Below are 18,702 nucleotides of genomic sequence, written 5' to 3'. Positions count from 1 at the left end.
ATATCTTTTCGTTCTCATGAACACATTTTAATACTGATTCTAGAGACCAAAAATTGTGCTGCATGGAAGAAGATTGGGGAGATAACCATTTAAAAAAAGTTTTTAATATTAATGTGTTTTTTAACAACAGATGTCATGTCATGTTGGTTATGAAGAGGTTTGAAGAGGCCTTCACTTTGTGCAAATCTACTGCTTAGCTTACAAGCTATGGCTTTTGGCTCAACAAGTGTTTCCAAATCCTGAGAAGGAGAAAAACTTTTAAGTGAAGATAACATTTAAGCATACCTGTATTTACATGCTATAATATTTTGGTTGTGCATGCTTTGTCTTTTAAGTTACTAAAGGACTGTCTAAAGAATAAATTCTTTTCTGTGTGTAGTATTTACAACCTTTGAAAAAAATCATAGGTTAAACCATCAAACTACACCCAGGATTTAATTTGAAATTAAACTTTTGATTAACAAATTTATAGTGAACTTTACTACTGTCTTTGAAGTCCAAGGTATTTTAAATAATATTTGGCCGCTGAGGAAGACATAGGTTATAGTAAGCATCCTTGTTCCAAAAGTCTGGGCCCTTCCATCCACACCAGCCCTACATTGGGAGAAGAGAAAGGAAAACATTTTACAAAGTTATAGGACTCTGTAACATTGTAACATTTTACAATCCTGCTCAATCAGCAGGATCTTGGAATAAGATTCTAAATACCTATCGTATATAATTCAAAGATTCAGATCCCTATAAAGCAGAGAAAAGTAATTTACTTGGGTCCATTTCACATAGAATTTAAAAATTTTTAAACATTTTTTTAATTCTATGGTATTGAATCATAGAAATCATAAAAAAGAAAAGCTTCCTTATGGTAACTATTACTCCAAATTCCACATTTTATTGATTCTAAGATAATATAGTTTTACAAGTCTGTCAGTTGATGGTATGTGATAGTTTAATTGGCAGTCTGTTTTTCTTAGTAGTTCTTAAAAGATGATAATATGTTCCATGCAGAGGCATCTTAGCTATGAGGAAATATGGTGTTGAGAAATCTGAGCTTGCCCCTTGAATTGCGTTCCATGCCTTTCATTTCCCTCGGGCTGTAATTATTCCACTTTCCATTCTTCATGTCAGTATCAGCCCTTTTCCCCAGCAGAGAAAATGACTTCAAACAAAAATCTCATTGTGAATATAAACGTTTATCAAATTTCTTCTAGGGCCATTGATTTATTTTCTTAAGACCCACCTGACAACTGCTCTGTTGTATCATTCTGAAATGAAATGCTTTGTTTACAAAATACTTGTGAGGAGGCTAGCTAGGACGGAGTGAGTGACAAGTAGTGGTCTTATTCCTTTCCCTGACTGGCTGGGAAGCTGCACGGTATTTTAGCTGAGACCTAAAGCTGAAGTTCATAGTTCCTATACGAGATAGTGTGTTAGCTCTGTTTTTCAGTGTGGAGGCAGGAGGGTTGAGTAGAGATGATCTTTAATTTTTTCATGTTTCTTTTACTGATTGCAAAAACAAGATATACATTGTAAAAAGTCAAATGAGATTAAAGTAAAAAATTAAAAAAAAAAAATCTTCCACCAGTCCTCCTCCTGCTCCCAGCTGCTAAGTTTGGTTTATTGTCTTTGAGACCTGTTTCTATACATAAATAAACTTATTTTTAGTATCTACTATTTTTAGCAAAACTTTCTCTAATAAATTAATTTAATATCCTAAAATCTGTTTTCTTAATGATAAGAAGGGAAAAAAAAGCTTATACTATCTCTGTTTAATCTTTTTGTGATCCTTTTACACATGTAGGCCTTCTCCAGGTAAACAGACTCAAGTTGTCTTTTTTTTTTTAATAGATGTGGGTAGAGAGTGCCCAAACCAGAAACTGATGGGAGCAGATAGGGGAGCCATGCTTCTTTCCTGTGAGGTGACGGGCCTGGGAATGTCAAACAGGAAAAGTTCTACAAGAAAGTAAAGAGGCAGAGGCAGAATGTTCCCTCAGAATATAGACTGTATATTTGTGTGCCTCCAAAATTCGTATGTTAAAACCTAATCCCCAAAGTGATGATAATTGGAGGTGGGGCCTTTGGGAGCTGCTGCCTCCTCACAGCTCCAGATACGTCCATATAGTGAGGATCATTGCCCTCGGTTTGTAATCTGTCTTTTGGTAACAGCCAGTTTACTATCCTCTGGTGCCGGGCTCTTTGCCTTGTTTCTAAATTTGTGTTGAATAGATACTTACCTTTTCCAAAATAACTTGGAGATCTTCAGCTCCTGTATAATGTGGATCCAAAATCAGAAATTTGATCTGCCCTGTAATCTCATTCCATGCAACTCCTAGTATTGTGTGGGCCAAAACTCCTCCCCCTATAAAAGAGGAAATATGAAATAGGACTATGTTAATAACTTCCTATTCAATTTCAATTTAAAAAGATTATTATACCTATGAATTGATCTAACAGCATTAAAATTGACTAGCCTACATTGTAAAAGACCATAGTGTCGAAAACACCCTGAAAAGATAAAATTACATCTTTAAGATAGAAAAGATGCAATCATATCTATAATCACATAAGGTTTATATTCCTTTGCCATATCTATAAAATTACCTAAGCTGCATTTAGAAAGGGCCACCGAGGGTCTAAACTCCTCCCCACAGAGTAACCATCACTGCTGTGGTACCACTCTTAACAGATGGGCTGCCTCTGCTCTCAGTACCTCCAATGATACAGCTATGCACTCATTCAGTTCTTTCTGATACGCTGCTGAAATCTTCCTCTCTCCATTTCCTACACTCCGCTCTTAACTTGCCTGCTGTCATCACAGGACACGTCTTGTTCCTCATAGAATTATGAATCTTTAGGTCAGCTAATCCAATCCTTTTATTTTATAAATAAAACCCGGAGAGGTTAAGTAATTTGCAATAAGGTAACAGCCAGCGAACATAGTGACAGAGCCCAGTGGAGTGACTTCACCTCTTTTCCATACTGCTTTCCACTTTTTATATATATGAACATAGTTATTTCTCTTCTTGGCCTTTTCTTCTGGTTATTATAATGTTTTTTGTAACTTTCCTCCTGCCTTGCAAATTTTAAAATAAATATCCAGAGGACATTCTGTATGGTATAAAAGCTAATTTTAAAATGTTTAAAAATGACTGATTTTACGTGCCATTAACTATTTACGTTACTGGTAAGCTTTACATATTCTCCACTCTACCAAAGGAGCCCAAGATGTGCAAAACCCCGTACCGATCATTACTGGCGTTCCTTCACTCTGGAAATGATGAGCCAGTTCCCGTCCCTGAGAGGCCATTTCAGAACCTTGGCTAGAAAGAAACCATTTTTTATCAGAAGAATTATTTCTAACACTAAGGTTAGATAACGAGTTTAGGAATCAATGTTTTCTACCTTTTTGTTTTCTGGTTACTGAAAAAAACTAATATAAATTTAAATTAAGTGGTAAATTAACTGACTGAGAGAGCAACTTAAAGCAACATAACCTTTCTAAACAGTTAAGACCAGTAAATGTGTTAGGGAAGAAGCAGGAAGCCCTCGATTCTTCACTTCTGGGACTGCATAAAGGTCTTGGGTTTTTAATATAAGATTGAGATCGGTCACTTTGATGCCCAGGGGTCTTTTATAGGTAGATTTAATTTCAAAAGAAAGAGTTTTAAGCCCTGGGTTCTGGTCTTCTTGCTGTAAGACTCTGAGTCTGCATTTCCTCATTTTAAAATTGGGAAAATATAATAATACCTGCTGGGTCTACATGACAAGAGATTCTAGGACTGAAATAGACAATGTCTGTAAAACCAATGTGAAAATTACAAAATGTTTTCAAGTACAACATAATAATTTTAGGGACTATTTCAACGTCCTATATAATATGAACTATTGAGAAGAAAAAGACGTACAGGTGAAGGGAGATTTTTTTTTAGAATGGAGGTGCTAGGTGGTGCTAAACCTTAGCTCTTGCTTAGTAAGGAATGTATTAATGTGCCCAAACTTTCAATTTTTAATCTCCATATGCTTCACTACTTAATCTATCATTTATTTGTTAGCACTGATTTCCACAGCCAACCCAGACTGCAATTGTGAAACCAGATGTATTGAAGTACTTGGACAAATAAGGATAATGTTACTATATTTATCAAGGTTGTCATAGTAGAAAGTGTATTTAAAACATAAGCTCATAAAAGGAGGAAGCTAGTTGTGGCCATAGAAATCAATCTAATTTAGATTTGCTCATATTTTACTGTTAAGAGTTATGGTTAAGCTATATTGGAAAAAATGAAATGAATATATTATTAGTTTATTAACATCTTAAGAAGGAAAAGCAGGAGGTAAACAAAAAGGCCCATCATAGATCAACATTTGATTTTTTTCCTTTCAAGACTTTTTAAAGACTTGAGCATAAAAAAACTTGCTTTTCTATAACTCCACTCAAAGTTGACATATTTCCAAGTTTTTCTCTCCTCAGCTAAAATTAGGCCCTATCACGTAAGTATATATTAGGGTCTACTCATAAACTCAAATGTCTTCTAAAAATTAACCCCAAAAATTTAGGGTTAAGAAAAACGAGATTTATACGGCAGTGAGGCAATGTGGAGGAGAGGAGTGAAAACAAATGCAGGGAAAAGGTATAATTTTTTGATTATTTTAATAAAATGGCAAACTTTGAAAAGATGTCTCTAATTTCCTCAAGTGTCCTTACCTGACAAACAGTATTTTTGAAGTGATACCAATCAGCTGGTTCAGTACCAGTTGTACCTCGATGGAGCCAATCCACTGCCGGGACCCGACAAATGTTGCTGGTTTGTCGCCAGCATCGACCAGAGCCTTTATGTATTTAAAAATACAAAAAAAACCCCATACTTAAGACAGCTATTAACAATTACACTTAAGGCATTTTCTCTGATAAGCATATTTTTTTCCTTTAAAACAAAGAGATCAGTACCATGAGGTAATAATTATTAGTGGTGTATTAAGGGCTAATGAAATGTACAATTGATTATAATTTGAAATGGCGTGTTCTGTACCTGCTGAATTTCTCTGTGTGTTGGAATGGATCGCTCTGTGTATCCTTGGTGTTTGAACCAAGAGCAGATAGTCTGCAGAGATCGATAAGCACAGCCCCAGCCATTGTCGTCTATTCGATCCTGCATATAATGATGATAACCATATGTGCCCTGGACCACATAAATCTATATAAAAAGAAGGAATATAGTAAAACATTAACTTAAGATAGATGCACATATTTTCTATATACACCTGAGTCAAGTTTACTGCACTCAGAGCTAGACTGTTAACTTTAGTTGCTTATACAAATGCCTTCAGAGAACAGCAGTGGAATATTGTACTCTCTTGGCTTTTAACTAAATGTCTAAAGTCCTTACCAAAGGATATAAGGTCTGTCAAGTCCTGCCTGCTGGCCTCCCCTCGCACTTCATCTCCTACCACTTTCCCCTGTGGCTCGCTCTGCTTTAGGTTCAGATATGCCAGGGACGCTCTGGTATCAGAGTCACACAGTTCTCTGCCTGGAATACTCTTTTCCCATATAATTTTAGAGCTTGCACCCTTACTTCACTCAAGTCTCTGTTCAAATGTCAGAGGCCTTTCCTGATTATTTGACCTAAAAATGGCATGCACACTCCCTCACCACCCACCCCCTGCCCTGGTTGTTCTGTACTGTTCAATTTTTTTATTTTTCAAAACACCATTACTTGGCACATTAATTATTATTTAAATGTCTCCCTACCCACACTGATATGTAAATTCAATACGGCATGCACTGTGTCTTATTTATTTCTGGGCTCAACCTTCTACAGTGGCCCTGGCAAACAATTAATAGTCAATAAATGTTTGCTGACTAAATGATGAATGAATGAAGGAAGGAATAAAGGAATGAACAAACAAATGAAGGATCCACAAAATGGGATATATGAAGAATGTTTCTGCAATTTTGTAAACCTTCCAGTGATAGCCTACGTAGGCTATTTAAAGATCCTTAACTAATGGCCAATGTCATATAAATTCTTTCTTGTAGTATAATGCTAGGAATACACGTGTCTTTTTTGATAAACTGGTATTATTTTTAAATTAGGTAAGAAGAGTCATGGACAAATACAGAATCCTCACTGAACAATTAGAGAAAATATATTCTCACGCACACATAGAAAATGTATAACTAGACAATCATGAAAAATGGTCCCCAAAAGATACTACAGCCTAATCCCTGGAACCTGTGGATGCTATCTTAAATGAAAAGAAAGAAAAGGGTCTTAAGATGGGGAGATTTTCCTGGACTAGCCAGATGGGCCCAAAATGCAACCATAAGTAGTACCCTTATAAAAGAAAGGCAAAGGGAAGTTTGACACAGAGAAGGAGAAGAGAAGGAAACATGACCATTGGAGACAGATACTGAGGGGGTGCAGCCATACATCAAGGAAGGCTGGCAGCTATCAGAAGCTTGAAGAGGAAAGGAATGGATTCTCCCCAAGAGCCTTTGAGGGAGGATGTCCTGCTGACACGATGATTTCAGCCGAGTGATATGATACTTCTTGTATCTAATACAGGTAATGAACCCATTTCGTTGTGGAAAATCAATCAGCATTTACCTTCTGAGTGTCTAGGTACTTTTTAAGGAACCATTAAGAATAAAAACTGAATATATGATACATTATCTACCCTAGAGGAGTTTTAAATATAGTCTGAGAAAACAGTGTCACAATCTATTAGGAAACCATCAAGAGTTACATTGTTTGAGACTCTTAAGTTTTGTATTTCTTATTCTATGGTTCTATGACTGTGACAGAGCAAGATTTTTAACTAGAAATAGGTCTCTCAAGATTTCCTCCTGTATAAGCAAAGTAAGTGAAATCATTTAGTATCACTGAAACGTTGACTAAAGGCTCATTTGTATGCATGTAATGGTGAGTGCCCAGCCAAGGTCTTTCTATGGGAAGCTGGTCTGCCCAGAGCTCCTATAGATGGAACTGATGGCCAGGACTAGCAGGAGACCCCTAAATGCCCTTGGGTACACACTGTATCATATATTCATTTCTAATTCTTAAAATGTCCTTACAAAGTGCCTGGAGACTCAGCACGTCCTGAATAAATGCCATGACAAAATGGCCAATCAAGTGTTCTCACTTGGGAATTTGAATTGAGAGGTGCAGAGTGACGCAGGCAGAAAGGAGCAGGGCATGAAGCTGACCTGATGCAACGATGAGCAAGCAACTATGAGGAACAGCAGGGAAAAGTTCTACAAAAGCTGAAACTATGAGGAAACAGAAGCTGTGAAGCTGAGAAAAGAGAGTAAAGGGAAGGAACAGGCCAGTTAGGACCAAAAACATACACAGAGAAAGCAGTAGAAATGCCATCAAGGAGTGAACAGAGGCCTGAGATTGAGGCAGGGGCTTTGTGCTAAGAGGTCCAGCTGTACAAATATTCCTGTTCTTGGATGCCCATGAGATCTTTACTTACTGGGCCACACGTATTCTTAAAGGAACCTTCCCCCACGCTCCTTATGTGAGCAACCTTCAGTGAAGATCTGCCCCTTGCAACCAGGTACATGCTGCATAGAAGCTGCACCAAAAACACATCCTAGTGCCGTATTAGACTTCTGTTCCAGTGTGGTTTGGGTAGAATATGCCCTTAACTAGCATGATTTCTCAGGTGCAGAATAAAATGAAAATGGGACAAGGCTTTAAAGTAACTAGGGAATGGAATTTCAATAAGAGAAATGTGGTACATAGCTATCTATTCCTAACCTTTTTAGACCACTGTGAATGACTGCTATCTTAAGCAATGATTATTAAAAGAAATGGATGGTAAATTATGTTTTAGGGATGACATATATTATGAATCAATTCTTACAAATCCCACTGGGTACAGACAAGAAACTAATGACATTCATGATCAGTCGACTCCCATAAATAATGATTAAACTCACCATACCAGTCTCTATGTTAGGTGGATTGAGATAAGCATGTGGATTTCTAATGTAACCGTCTTTGTATGGTTCATCTGAAAAGTGATAAGCATTAGACCTTTTGAAATAAGGTCTGTCATGAGGCAGATTGAAAAGATCATGTAACTCCTAAATGAAATCGGAATCAGTAGGAAAGAACAGAAAAAAAGTTAAATGATTTAGATTCCTAGTCACTAAATAAACTCAAACTAAAGATATAAAACAGAAAATTAACTACATATTGGTTATAAGAGTTATCAAACACTCATGATTTAATTCACTAAGGTCAAAGAGGGTGAGAATAAACTAAAACCAAACAAAATTTGTTTTTGTTTATCTATGTATATGGGTAGAAACTGGAAGGGAACATAGAAAAATGAAAACAATTTGTTAAGAGTGAAAGAACTGAGATATTTTTAAATTAATTATTATAACACAGTCGGTTAAAATACACCCAGGATAAAGATTGGTTTTGAAACAGACTTGTAAATGAGTAAATTATAACTAACAATGATATAATTATATCAAAATATTTTGAAAAATCATTCAAAATAAATACAAGGGGTAGTGATTAAATTAGAATAGAAACTGATGGTATGAAACCAACCAATATGACTTCAAAATAAACATACGCATGTTTAAAATGCAAAAATATTCTCAATTGTATAATACTCAATTGCATAATACTCAATATTCTCAATTGTATAATAATAGTTACTTCGAAAAATTTGACATTTTCTTTTTCGGATCTCCTATGTACTCAGCAGTTTGAATGGGACCATCAGCTCATGTCGCTGTTGCCTCTGCAAATCAATTCATGTAGAACTTAACAGAGTTACAGAGGGTTCCAGTATTATACCTCTTCTCAGGGACAGAGATTAGAAAGCTGATCCCTTTGATGGGTGCCAGAAAAGGACATATCAAAAATAAGTACTCTAAAACTAGTCATTTTGCCAGTAAATCTCATTTTCTTGAATGCTGATCATGTTTTCTTAAAATGCCTCTAATAAAATCCAATAACCTTGGGAGGTGGGAGATGGAGTATTATTATAAATTCTAATTAGAATTAGCATAAATCCTAATTGCCCTTCCCTAACTTGAATCTTATCTCTTTCACAAACCTGAAAATAATGGAAGGGAAAAGGAATTTATTAACATTCATCCATCAGCTGCTCTAGGTATGTAAGCATCTTTTCATTTCTTTATTTCATAATGGAAAAATAAAAAATTTCATAGAACATATAAACCACATTGTCTGAGCACATAAAATTAAAATGTTACATATGGGTTAAGTGTAATATTTTTTCATTCATAATATGTAAAAACGAAGTTCTATGAAAACAGAAATTAAATAATATATAAAACTAATATTCTGTTTAAAATTAAATCATAAAATAATTTCCAGTCACTAGAAATTTATAATTAAATATAAAATGAATGACAGACACTTTTTTCTAAGAATAAATGAATTGGTCTTACCTTTCTATAGGCCTGCAGCTGACCATCTGGAATTCCTGATGGATATGAAATTGTTACAAGATTTTTCTCCCCTGGTATTAAAAAGTGCAGTGGTTCGGGGACCACAATAGATGTTCCTTTCATATATTTCAAAATGCACTTTTCCATATCAGTTAGTTGATTATGAATTGCATCAACTAGATATTTACGAACTCTGTTGAAGATATACAAGTGCATTAACAAAAGTTACAGTAGGTATGATAAAGGAAAGTATGGAGTTAATATATTCCTAATATAGTAAAAACAAAACAAAACAAAAACTTGATTGGCCCAAGTTTATTAAAGAAAGTCCAAATTATGAAAAGTTAAATAAACTCAATGTTTCCTCTGTGTAGATAAAGCAAAAACGCTACTCGTTTTGCAGCTTACCCTACTTCCTTGAAATAAACATTTAATTACTAGATGAGTCTTAGTTTACTAATAAACAAGGAGTAAATCATAGTAAAAATAACAACTACTACCATGGATATGCCAGTATGAACTTAAAAGTGGATTCTGGTTACTCTGGGGAAGGGTCCTCATTTAAATGTGACAGTAGTACTATAAAATACTTACTTTCCCCATGTTTCTTCTGGAGCAACAGATACAACTGCATCAACCGGCAAAGTCATGTTAACGTAGTGGTGTCCTCCGCTTTCTCTTTCAATGATGGGAGTTACAGCTGCCAGAGAGGTTGACATTTCCAGCATAAGATCTATATTTACTACTTGATGCTATAAAGATAAACAGTAATGGTCAACTTATAGCATAGTGAACACTAAATATAAAGGGTTCGTAAAAGGACTTTTTAAGGACCAAAACTATATTACAGTAAATTGTTTAAAAGCTCAAATCTTAACAAAAATTCTCTGCTTCAAAATAATATGAGGAGAGGTGGAGAGTGAATGGAGAATGACGATGAAATCAGATTGATCTCATGTACTGATAAAAGTTAAAGCTGGTATAGGTTCACCAGGGTTCATTACATTATTCTACTTTTGTATAGACTTACAATTAAAAACAAAAATCAAATGAACAAGATATGATAACCACAAGTTAAAGGAACATTTAAACTATATACCCCTGCTCTAAAGACATAAAGAACTATAAACAAATATTGAACTCTATTAGCAGGGTTGATTTTGACAGTAGTATGAAACAATTCTGAAAATACTTTTTGTATATTGAACAAATTTAGCAAAATACTGAGGATACTGGAAGTCAGGTTTCTCAAGAGGAAAAAGTTAGGAACTGTGTGAGGTTGAAATAGAACTGGAAGTATAAATGTGATTTACATAGATAAATGTGAGTGTATGTGTTATGTATGTGTGTGTATATATATGAATAGTATGGATGTATAGATGTGTATACTCCGGGAGAAACAGGTGGCTCCTGAGTTGGAACAGGAAAAGTATATGATGTGCCTGGAATAGCTTGTGGAAGAAGGCATGAAGTACTCAAAACTACAGTTTCAAAAGAAACACTGGAGCTAGACTGAAGAAGTCTCTACTGGCCAAATCTTGGAAAATGTGAGCATCAAGATAACTAGTAATACCCGTAGTAACAGATTATATCTCTATGAATAAAATAAGAATCCACGCTTCTGTGCAGATAAGCAATAGATAAATAGAGAAAAGGAAAAGCTCTCCTCATAGTATAATGTCATCTAATAAATACAGAAGGAAACGATAGACTTAGAAAAATCACTACTTTGCAACCATCAGATCAATGTTGGATGCTGGCAAAAATTATCAATTGATGCTAGAAGTGGTAGGTAAAAATTTGATGAGGGATAGGGTATACACAGTCCCGAAGTATTTTTCCATGAGATACTAATTATAAGGTGAAAAAGAGTACCCTGACAGTGGCGAAAAGTGGCAGATAGCACAGTAAGTGATCGAAGTCAACATTACCAATACTAGGAACAAACTGATGGCATATGCCTCTTTAATACAATGTCTGTAGTAGTCCCACCAACAATGCACAACCTGAATCTAATCACAAAGAAGGATAAAACAAACCTGACTGAGGAAGGAACATTCTACAAAATAACTGACCTGTACTCTTCAAAATTTCAAGCTCCAACGACCGTTAATTCTCAAATCATTATCTACGACCCACAGAATTTTTGTACACTCCATATTTGTAAATCTAACAGCTTATCATGTAGAGACCTCATTGGTGTCTCAAACATAACATGACCTAGACTGACCTCAGGTCTCTCCCATCTTCCATCTCTTCTACCCAAGTAAGAAACTGATCATCCCATAATCAATTAAATGGTTTCCAAGTATAATCCACTTTATTCCCTACATGTCTCTTGAATCCTTTGCCTCCTCCCTTAACACCATAGCTCCTGGTTTAGTCCAGCTTCTCCTGAAGTGGTCCTTGCCCATCTCTCCAACCTCATATCCACCCTATTTTCCCCTACCAGCCTGGAAAAACACTACAGTCAAATTTTGTACAACTTCCTGCCTTGAAGAAGCAGCTCCATTTTTTAGCTCCAATATCAGGCAAAATCTGTGGCACATGGCATGCAGGTACTCAAAAATTAAGAGAACCAAGAACAGTGTGAAGAAAAGTAAATCATTTATTTACTGTCTCACACAGCATCATGTGTCACTGTCAAGTTTCAGAATGATTCGTTTTTATTTATTTTTAAATAATTTGTGGGAGCAAACAAAGCATCCCAAAAACCTTAAGACATGTATTACAATGGGACAAAGTTTAGATACGTAAAACAGAGATACCATCTCAAGCAAGTCATTTATCTTTCTCGACCTCACTAATCTGATCTGTGAAAAATGAGAGTTGGATTAAATAATCTCTAAAATCTCAACTCCAAATTCAAGGATTTACAAGTTTTACTATTAAGAAGACAGATGATTTGCTTACCAGGTCTGATAATTTTTTATCTTTCTTCCTCATGAATTTTCGTTTTGTACCTTCTTCCTGTTCAAATCTAAATTTTTAATACAGAGATGTTTATAACATGAAATGATGTTTTGAAAACATTTCTAGCAATCTTCAAACATACTCACTGAATAAAGCGCATTATGTTCTTACAAGCAGAACTATCAGTCAGTTCTCCTGGAATGGTGTTTTTGTCACTGTTAGGCCATATATACACTGAACTGTGGCGAATTCTGAACACCAGTGCATTTGAAGAAAGCTTGGTTGACAGGTCACTCAACACATGTTTTAGTGCTTTCTTGATAAATATTTCTAAATTAAAAATATAAATAGAAGCTAATAAGAAAAATTTTAAACTTTTCAACATGAGTGCTTCCAAACACAAGAGTAGAGCATAATAAAACTGACTCCCAAATATCCATTCCCCAGATTTAATAATTATAAAAAAATTGTTTTGCCTTTCTTTTAAAAAATTGAGATAAAATTCACAGACCATAAAATTCATTCTTTTAATGTGTACAGTTCAGTTACTTTGATTATATTCACAAGGGTTTTCCATCATCACTGTCTAATTCCAGAACATTTTCACCACCCCCAAAGAACCCCTGTACCTACCAGCGGCCATTCCCCATTCTCCTACACTTACCCATGGCAATCACTAATCTACTTTTTATCTCTATCGATTTGCCTGTTCTGGACACTTCATATAGATGGAATCATACATTCTGTGGCCTTTTTTGTCTGGCTTCTTTAACTCAGCATAATATTTTCAAAATTCATCCATATTATGAATTCATCCATAGCATGAATCAGCACTTCATTCCTTTTTATGGCTGAGTAATATTCCATTGTACAGATAAAACACTCTTTTGTTTATCCATTCATAAGTTGATACACATTTGGGTTGTTTCAGTTTTGGCTATCATGGATAATGCTGCTGTGAACATATATGCACAAGTTATTGTGTGGATAAATGTTTTCAATTCTCTTAGGTGATGATTTAGGAATACAATTGCTGGGTCACATGGTTTTCATATATTTAACTTTTTGAGGAACTGCCACATCATTTTTCAAAGGTGCGGCACTATTTTACATTCCCACCAGCAATGTATAAGGATTCCAGTTACTTTCAAAATACATATTAATTATAGCAATTAAATTGTAGAACGAAATTCGAATTTCTTTGTAGCTCTTGTTCTCCTTGACTATATCCCACTAAGATTCTACAATTAAAGTACTGTGTTCTAAACTCACAGTAGTTTTTTCCCCCTTTGCGATATCGTCAACCTTATATTTGTCTGACTTCATTTTCAGGGATTGCCTTTTAATTTAATAGAATATGTGAATATGTAAGATATTTTTATGGTCCCCAAATCAAAACTATATAGGAAGATAGATTTGAAGAAGCGACTATGTTTAAATACTTGTCTCAGGTTTATACTCCTAAATCCTAAACCTATTTAACCCTGTGGTTAAAATATTTACTTAATTATCACACTAATATCTTGAAAAATAAATATCTTGGGGTTGTGGTAGAAAAGATTACCTATAACAAATGAGCTTTTAAAATTTCTTGATGTGTTTCAGAAAGCTGAATTTAAATATTTTTAGCTGCAAACATAATTCCTAGATTACCTTCTGTTTATCCCTGAAGGACCAAGATTTAAAGTGATCTAAAAAAACATGTGATGTCTCTAAAGTTAAGCACCTCCTTCCTCTATATTTTCTCGTTAATGATTCCCTTCATTGAATGTTTGAAAGAGTTTGATACAGGAGGAGGAATACAATCAAGTCAGAAGACTGGTAAAAAGTGTCTGCCATCCTCACTTACATTTGAAATTACATCATTGTATCTATTGATTAATGGATTAATTATAGTTTGCAATAAGATCATAACAAAGTATATCTTCAATTTATATCAAGTTGTGAACTGTAAGGCTTTATCCATATCCAAGTAACATATTAGGGAACAACTACCCTCATACTGATAGTATAGGCCTGAGATTGGGTTTGATTTAGTCCTTGTAAAATGGTTTTCATCTTGATGGCTCATTAGAATCATCTAGAAAGCTTACTGATGCCTGCCGGGGTGACTTGCTTGAATTAGTGTGGGAGTGGGAACTGGAATGTGGACCAAGATTGAGAACAATTTTTCAGTATGAAGGGATGAGTCAGAAAGAACGATCTGCATTCTTTTCTACTTCCACGGGGCCAGTAAACAATAGCCAGTTGGTGATTTCCTTCAAGGGATTTTGGCACTTTTCATTCCTTATCTTTCTGAACTTCCTGTCTTCTGACACCATGATCATACTTTTTATGAGTGAGTTCATTTTTTATTAAGGTATTAGTTACCATCTTTCAGAGATACTACGTTCTCTATCTCCAATCCTGACCACTCTCCCTGAACCAAATGCCTGCTGGGAATTTGTGCTTGATATACTGTGGCATCTCAAATGAAACAAATTTCAAACACAACTCCTCCTCTTGCTCCACTGATACGCTTTACCTCAGTTTGTGGCAGTAGCCCAAGTCAGAAACAGGAAGACATGCTAGAATTTGCTTTATACAAACCCTGCTCATTTTTCTCCCCTAGAGTTCTCCTACTATTCAAAGACAACAAAACATTAGAGAGAGTGGATTCTGGAGACTCAAGGTTATGTACAGTTTCAAATCTGCAGTGGACAAATCTGGGTGCATCATTTACATTGTGCTCGTTATGGATATTTATATATATTGTGACAATTCTCTGTAAGAGCTGTAAAGTTTAAGGAAGAAGACATCCTATTCTAGTTTGCACAGAGAAGCACCATCAACTAGGAGTGATGCTGGAACACAATGTCTAAGTTTAAATACAATTTACATCACTAACTATATGATCTTAGACAGTTTATCTCTCACTCAGTTTCATTTGCAAAAGGGTGAGAATCTCAGTATAGTTCATTATCAATTTTATGATGAAAAAGGAGAGCTTTTAGCAGACCTACCATTTGCAGTAGCCAGCTGAAAAGCTAGATCAAGGCCGCCTCTTATTCTGAAGAGTATATCCATAGTCTCGGAAATCACCTAAGACAAATAAAACAAAAATTCCATTGTAAAACAAACTCAACCTCATATGAATTAGAATCGAATTGAATTTAGATTAAGGCATTAATTAAGCTTAACTCTCCAAACTATTTCATAAGTTGATTCCTTTTTCAGAGAAAAACAAAACACCCTAAGTTCTAAATGAGGGGTTCTCAACTTTTGAGATATCACCGTAGGAGCTTAAAATACTGATTCCTGAGCTGCACCCCCAGAAATTCTGATTAATCGGTCTGGGGTGGGCCTAAGCACAGGGGTATTTAAAAGCTTCCATTCTCCCTTCCCCATGCCAATGATTATAATGTGAAACGGTTGAGGACCACTGCTTAAGATAATATTTCTAAATTATAGTCTTAACAATGAGTTTAACAATGACATGAAGCTATCAATAATAAAGAACAAGTTTAAGAATTTGACAAGAACATTGAATCTAATATGATAACACCTGGTGGTCAAGATAATGAGAGGAAATTAATATATCACTGATGGTGAAAGTATAAACTGGTAGAATGCTTCATAGGGCAAAGTGGCAATAAGAATTAAAAGCCTGCATTTAAAAATTCAGTCTAAGGAAATCTGAAAAATACAGAGATTCAGGTATAAGAATGTTAACCTAAATATCAACAACAGGAAATTGGTTAAATAATTATGAATATCATACCGCCATGAAAAATCATGCTGTTGAAGAATATTTAATGGCATAGGAAAATGCTTGCAACTTATAAAGGGGAAAAAGCACTTGCAAAATGAAATCGACCAGCGGTTAATTTGAGTCCATAGTCTGAGTTTAAGATAGATGATGACATATGAAAAATGATATGCTAAATTATTCTGAGAATAATTTAAATTATTCTGAGAGATTTCTTCTGGGAAGAGATCTCAAAGATTTCATTAAATTCTCAAAATATATCCCAAACAGGCTGAAGAACCACACTACAGTTAAGAACCCTCTTTTGAAATAAATAAGTTTTAACATTTACTGAGCTCTTAACGTGTAAAAGTTACTGTGCTAAATGACTGGACATATATGAACTCTGATCTGATCCTTAGAACATTATGAAGTAAGTGCCATTACCATTTTTCACATTTACAAATCCCTTGTCACATTATTTTAAGGGTTACTGCTTTTATTTTCCATAAATTATAAATGTTGAAAGATCATCCCTTTTACCCCCAATTCTACTTCTGGGAATTTATACTAAGGAAATAATCAAGAAAGTTCAGGGCAAATTTAGCTTCAATGTTGTGCACGGATCATACTGTTGTTCGTCATAATAAAAAAAAAATTGGAAACCACTCATAAATAGCTATCAATAAGAAGTCCATTAAATAAAGATATCAGTTAAATACTATGCATCCGTTTGGATAAAAAAATATTTAATGATATTGAAAGATAAGAAGGTAAAAGTTAAAATAGGCAAGAGCCATCCATGTTGTCACAAATGTTCCTATTTCATCTTGTCTTACCACTGAATAGTATTCCATTGTGTATATATACCACAATTTCTTTATCCATTCATCTACCGAAGGACCATTTGTGACAACATGGATGGATCTTGAGATTATAATGCTAAGCAAAATAAGTCAGACAGAAAAAGCAGAGAACCATATGATTTCACTGATATGTGGTATATAAACCAACAAACACAAAAGAACAAGACAAGCAAATGAGAAACAAAAACTCATAGACACAGACAATAGTTCAGTGGTTACCAGAGGGTAAGGGAGGGAGGAGGGTGATAGATGAAGGTAAAAGAGATCAAACATATGGTGATGGAAAGAGAATTGACTCTGGGTAGTGAAGACTCAATGTGAATTATAGATGATGTGACACAGAACTGTACCCCTGAAATCTGTGTAACTTTACTAACAATTGTCACCCCAATAAACTTCAATTGAAAAAAAAAAGATAGGCGAGAGCAAAATTTAACTGTTACTGTATGAATTTACACAATTTAATCACTCAAGTCTGTCTTCTCCTCTGTAAAATTGTGAAAATGTACAACTTCACGGGGTGGTTGTGAAGATTCCATAAGAGATCATATGTGAAAGCACTAGACTCTCCCTAGACTTCTGAATTGAGATCCTCTCTGAAGAAATAAGCTGAAATCTGACGGGTGAGTAGGTATGAGTCTGAATAACTCCAAGGAAAGATGCGGGTGGAGATGGAAGAAGCCATTCCAGGCAGGGACATAGATTGGTAAAGGCCTGCTTAAAACACCACTTAAGAGACCATGGCAGATGGTTAGATCTGATGGTAGCAAGGACAAGGATGGTAAGACAGAGGAGAGTGACAACTGACAGCCATTTAGAAGTAGAATCAATAGGACTTGATTATTGACCCGATGTTTAGGAGTTGAGAAGAGGGAGATGTTGAGCATGATTTTGGTTTTTGGATGCACAACAGGGTAAATGGTGGCACAATTAACTGAGGTAGGGATTACTGGAGGAAGAGCAGGGGTGTGGGATGAGGGGAAATGGAAATGATGAGTCAGTTTTGAACTTGCTGAGTTTGAAATACATATGAGCTATTCAAGTGCAGGTACAATCAGTAGATACGTCGGTCTGGAGCTCAGAATAAAGGTCTATGCTGGAGATACAAATTTGGGAGACAGCATTGGATGTAAAGAAAAGTATCCCTGAAGAACACCACCACATGTAAAATAGGGATCGGAGGACCTGGCTGAGCAATTAGACAGGAGGGAAACCGGAAGTGTGACATTACAGCAACTAAGGAAATAGAGTATTTGAAAAAAGTTATTCGTATCTTTCCCAGGTGCAATCCTTCAAAACCTTCAAAAACGCCTAATAATCCCTCGTTCTCAAAATGCATTCACAAGGAGGAAGTGCAGGAAGTGCATATCCAAATGCAGCTGAGCTGGGAGGTTCAATGTTGGGCGGGGCAATGGCCCTCCGGCCCTAGAGGGGAGGCGGTGGAGAAGGCGGCCCAGACCACGGAGTTCGTGAGCCCAGGCAGGACCAGCTCCTTTCAAAGGCTGTGGAGCTGTAGTCGTGGCGGCTACCGAAGTCCGAGGGGAAACGCTGGGGTCTGTGGTGAGCAGAGGTACTCACCATGTCTGCTACGTGGCGATGACAGGAGAGCTGACGTCCGCCCAAGGGCTCCGGAGGCTGGTCTGGCTGTGACGACATCGAGGGGCGGGGCCTGGGAGGGCTGACTACAACTCCCAGCATGCCCGGCGGCTGTCGTCTTGGGGCGTACCACACTGCATCTCCTCGCGGATGGATAAAGG

General features: G+C 35.9%; 3 protein-coding genes across 4 annotated transcripts in view; 2 read left to right on the top strand and 1 right to left on the bottom strand.

Annotated features, from left to right (window-relative positions):
* Positions 1-1,535, top strand: part of ANKRD37 (ankyrin repeat domain 37) — a 4,061-nt gene extending 2,526 nt beyond the window's left edge. For both annotated transcript variants that reach the window (XM_033104596.1, XM_033104594.1), the window contains one exon: positions 131-1,535. In XM_033104596.1, coding sequence (XP_032960487.1) covers position 131 — 1 coding nt within the window. In that variant the 3' untranslated portion in view covers positions 132-1,535. The remainder of the gene's footprint in view (positions 1-130) is intronic.
* UFSP2 (UFM1 specific peptidase 2) lies at positions 434-18,610 on the bottom strand. Its single transcript, XM_033104587.1, has 12 exons — positions 18,524-18,610; positions 15,355-15,433; positions 12,499-12,682; positions 12,353-12,419; positions 10,034-10,191; positions 9,440-9,632; positions 7,943-8,089; positions 5,028-5,192; positions 4,703-4,827; positions 3,241-3,317; positions 2,232-2,356; positions 434-594 (listed from the first exon to the last, which is right to left on the bottom strand). Exons 1-12 carry the CDS (start codon positions 18,599-18,601, stop codon positions 508-510), a joined length of 1,485 nt encoding a protein of 494 aa, XP_032960478.1. The 5' UTR covers positions 18,602-18,610; the 3' UTR covers positions 434-507.
* Positions 18,575-18,702, top strand: part of C4H4orf47 (chromosome 4 C4orf47 homolog) — a 29,390-nt gene continuing 29,262 nt past the window's right edge. The window contains exon 1 of the mRNA XM_033104591.1: positions 18,575-18,702. The gene's annotated coding sequence lies outside the window, so the exon portion shown is untranslated.

Source organism: Rhinolophus ferrumequinum, chromosome 4, assembly GCF_004115265.2.
Source record: "Rhinolophus ferrumequinum isolate MPI-CBG mRhiFer1 chromosome 4, mRhiFer1_v1.p, whole genome shotgun sequence".
NCBI classification, from domain to species: Eukaryota; Metazoa; Chordata; class Mammalia; order Chiroptera; family Rhinolophidae; genus Rhinolophus; species Rhinolophus ferrumequinum.
The sequence above is the reverse complement of the archived record's forward strand: the minus strand, read 5'-3'. Positions and strand labels throughout refer to the sequence as shown.

What these genes read in the sequence shown, in the direction of transcription:
- UFSP2 (XM_033104587.1), bottom strand. Translation starts at nt 18,601, where the DNA reads ATGTCGTCACAGCCAGACCAGCCTCCGGAGCCCTTGGGCGGACGTCAG. An exon ending in CACACAGAGAAATTCAGCAG is followed by an intron (nt 4,828 to 5,027) that starts GTACAGAACACG and finishes AAATACATAAAG; the next exon opens with GCTCTGGTCGATGCTGGCGA. An exon ending in AGGAACGCCAGTAATGATCG is followed by an intron (nt 2,357 to 3,240) that starts GTACGGGGTTTT and finishes CCTCTTTTATAG; the next exon opens with GGGGAGGAGTTTTGGCCCAC.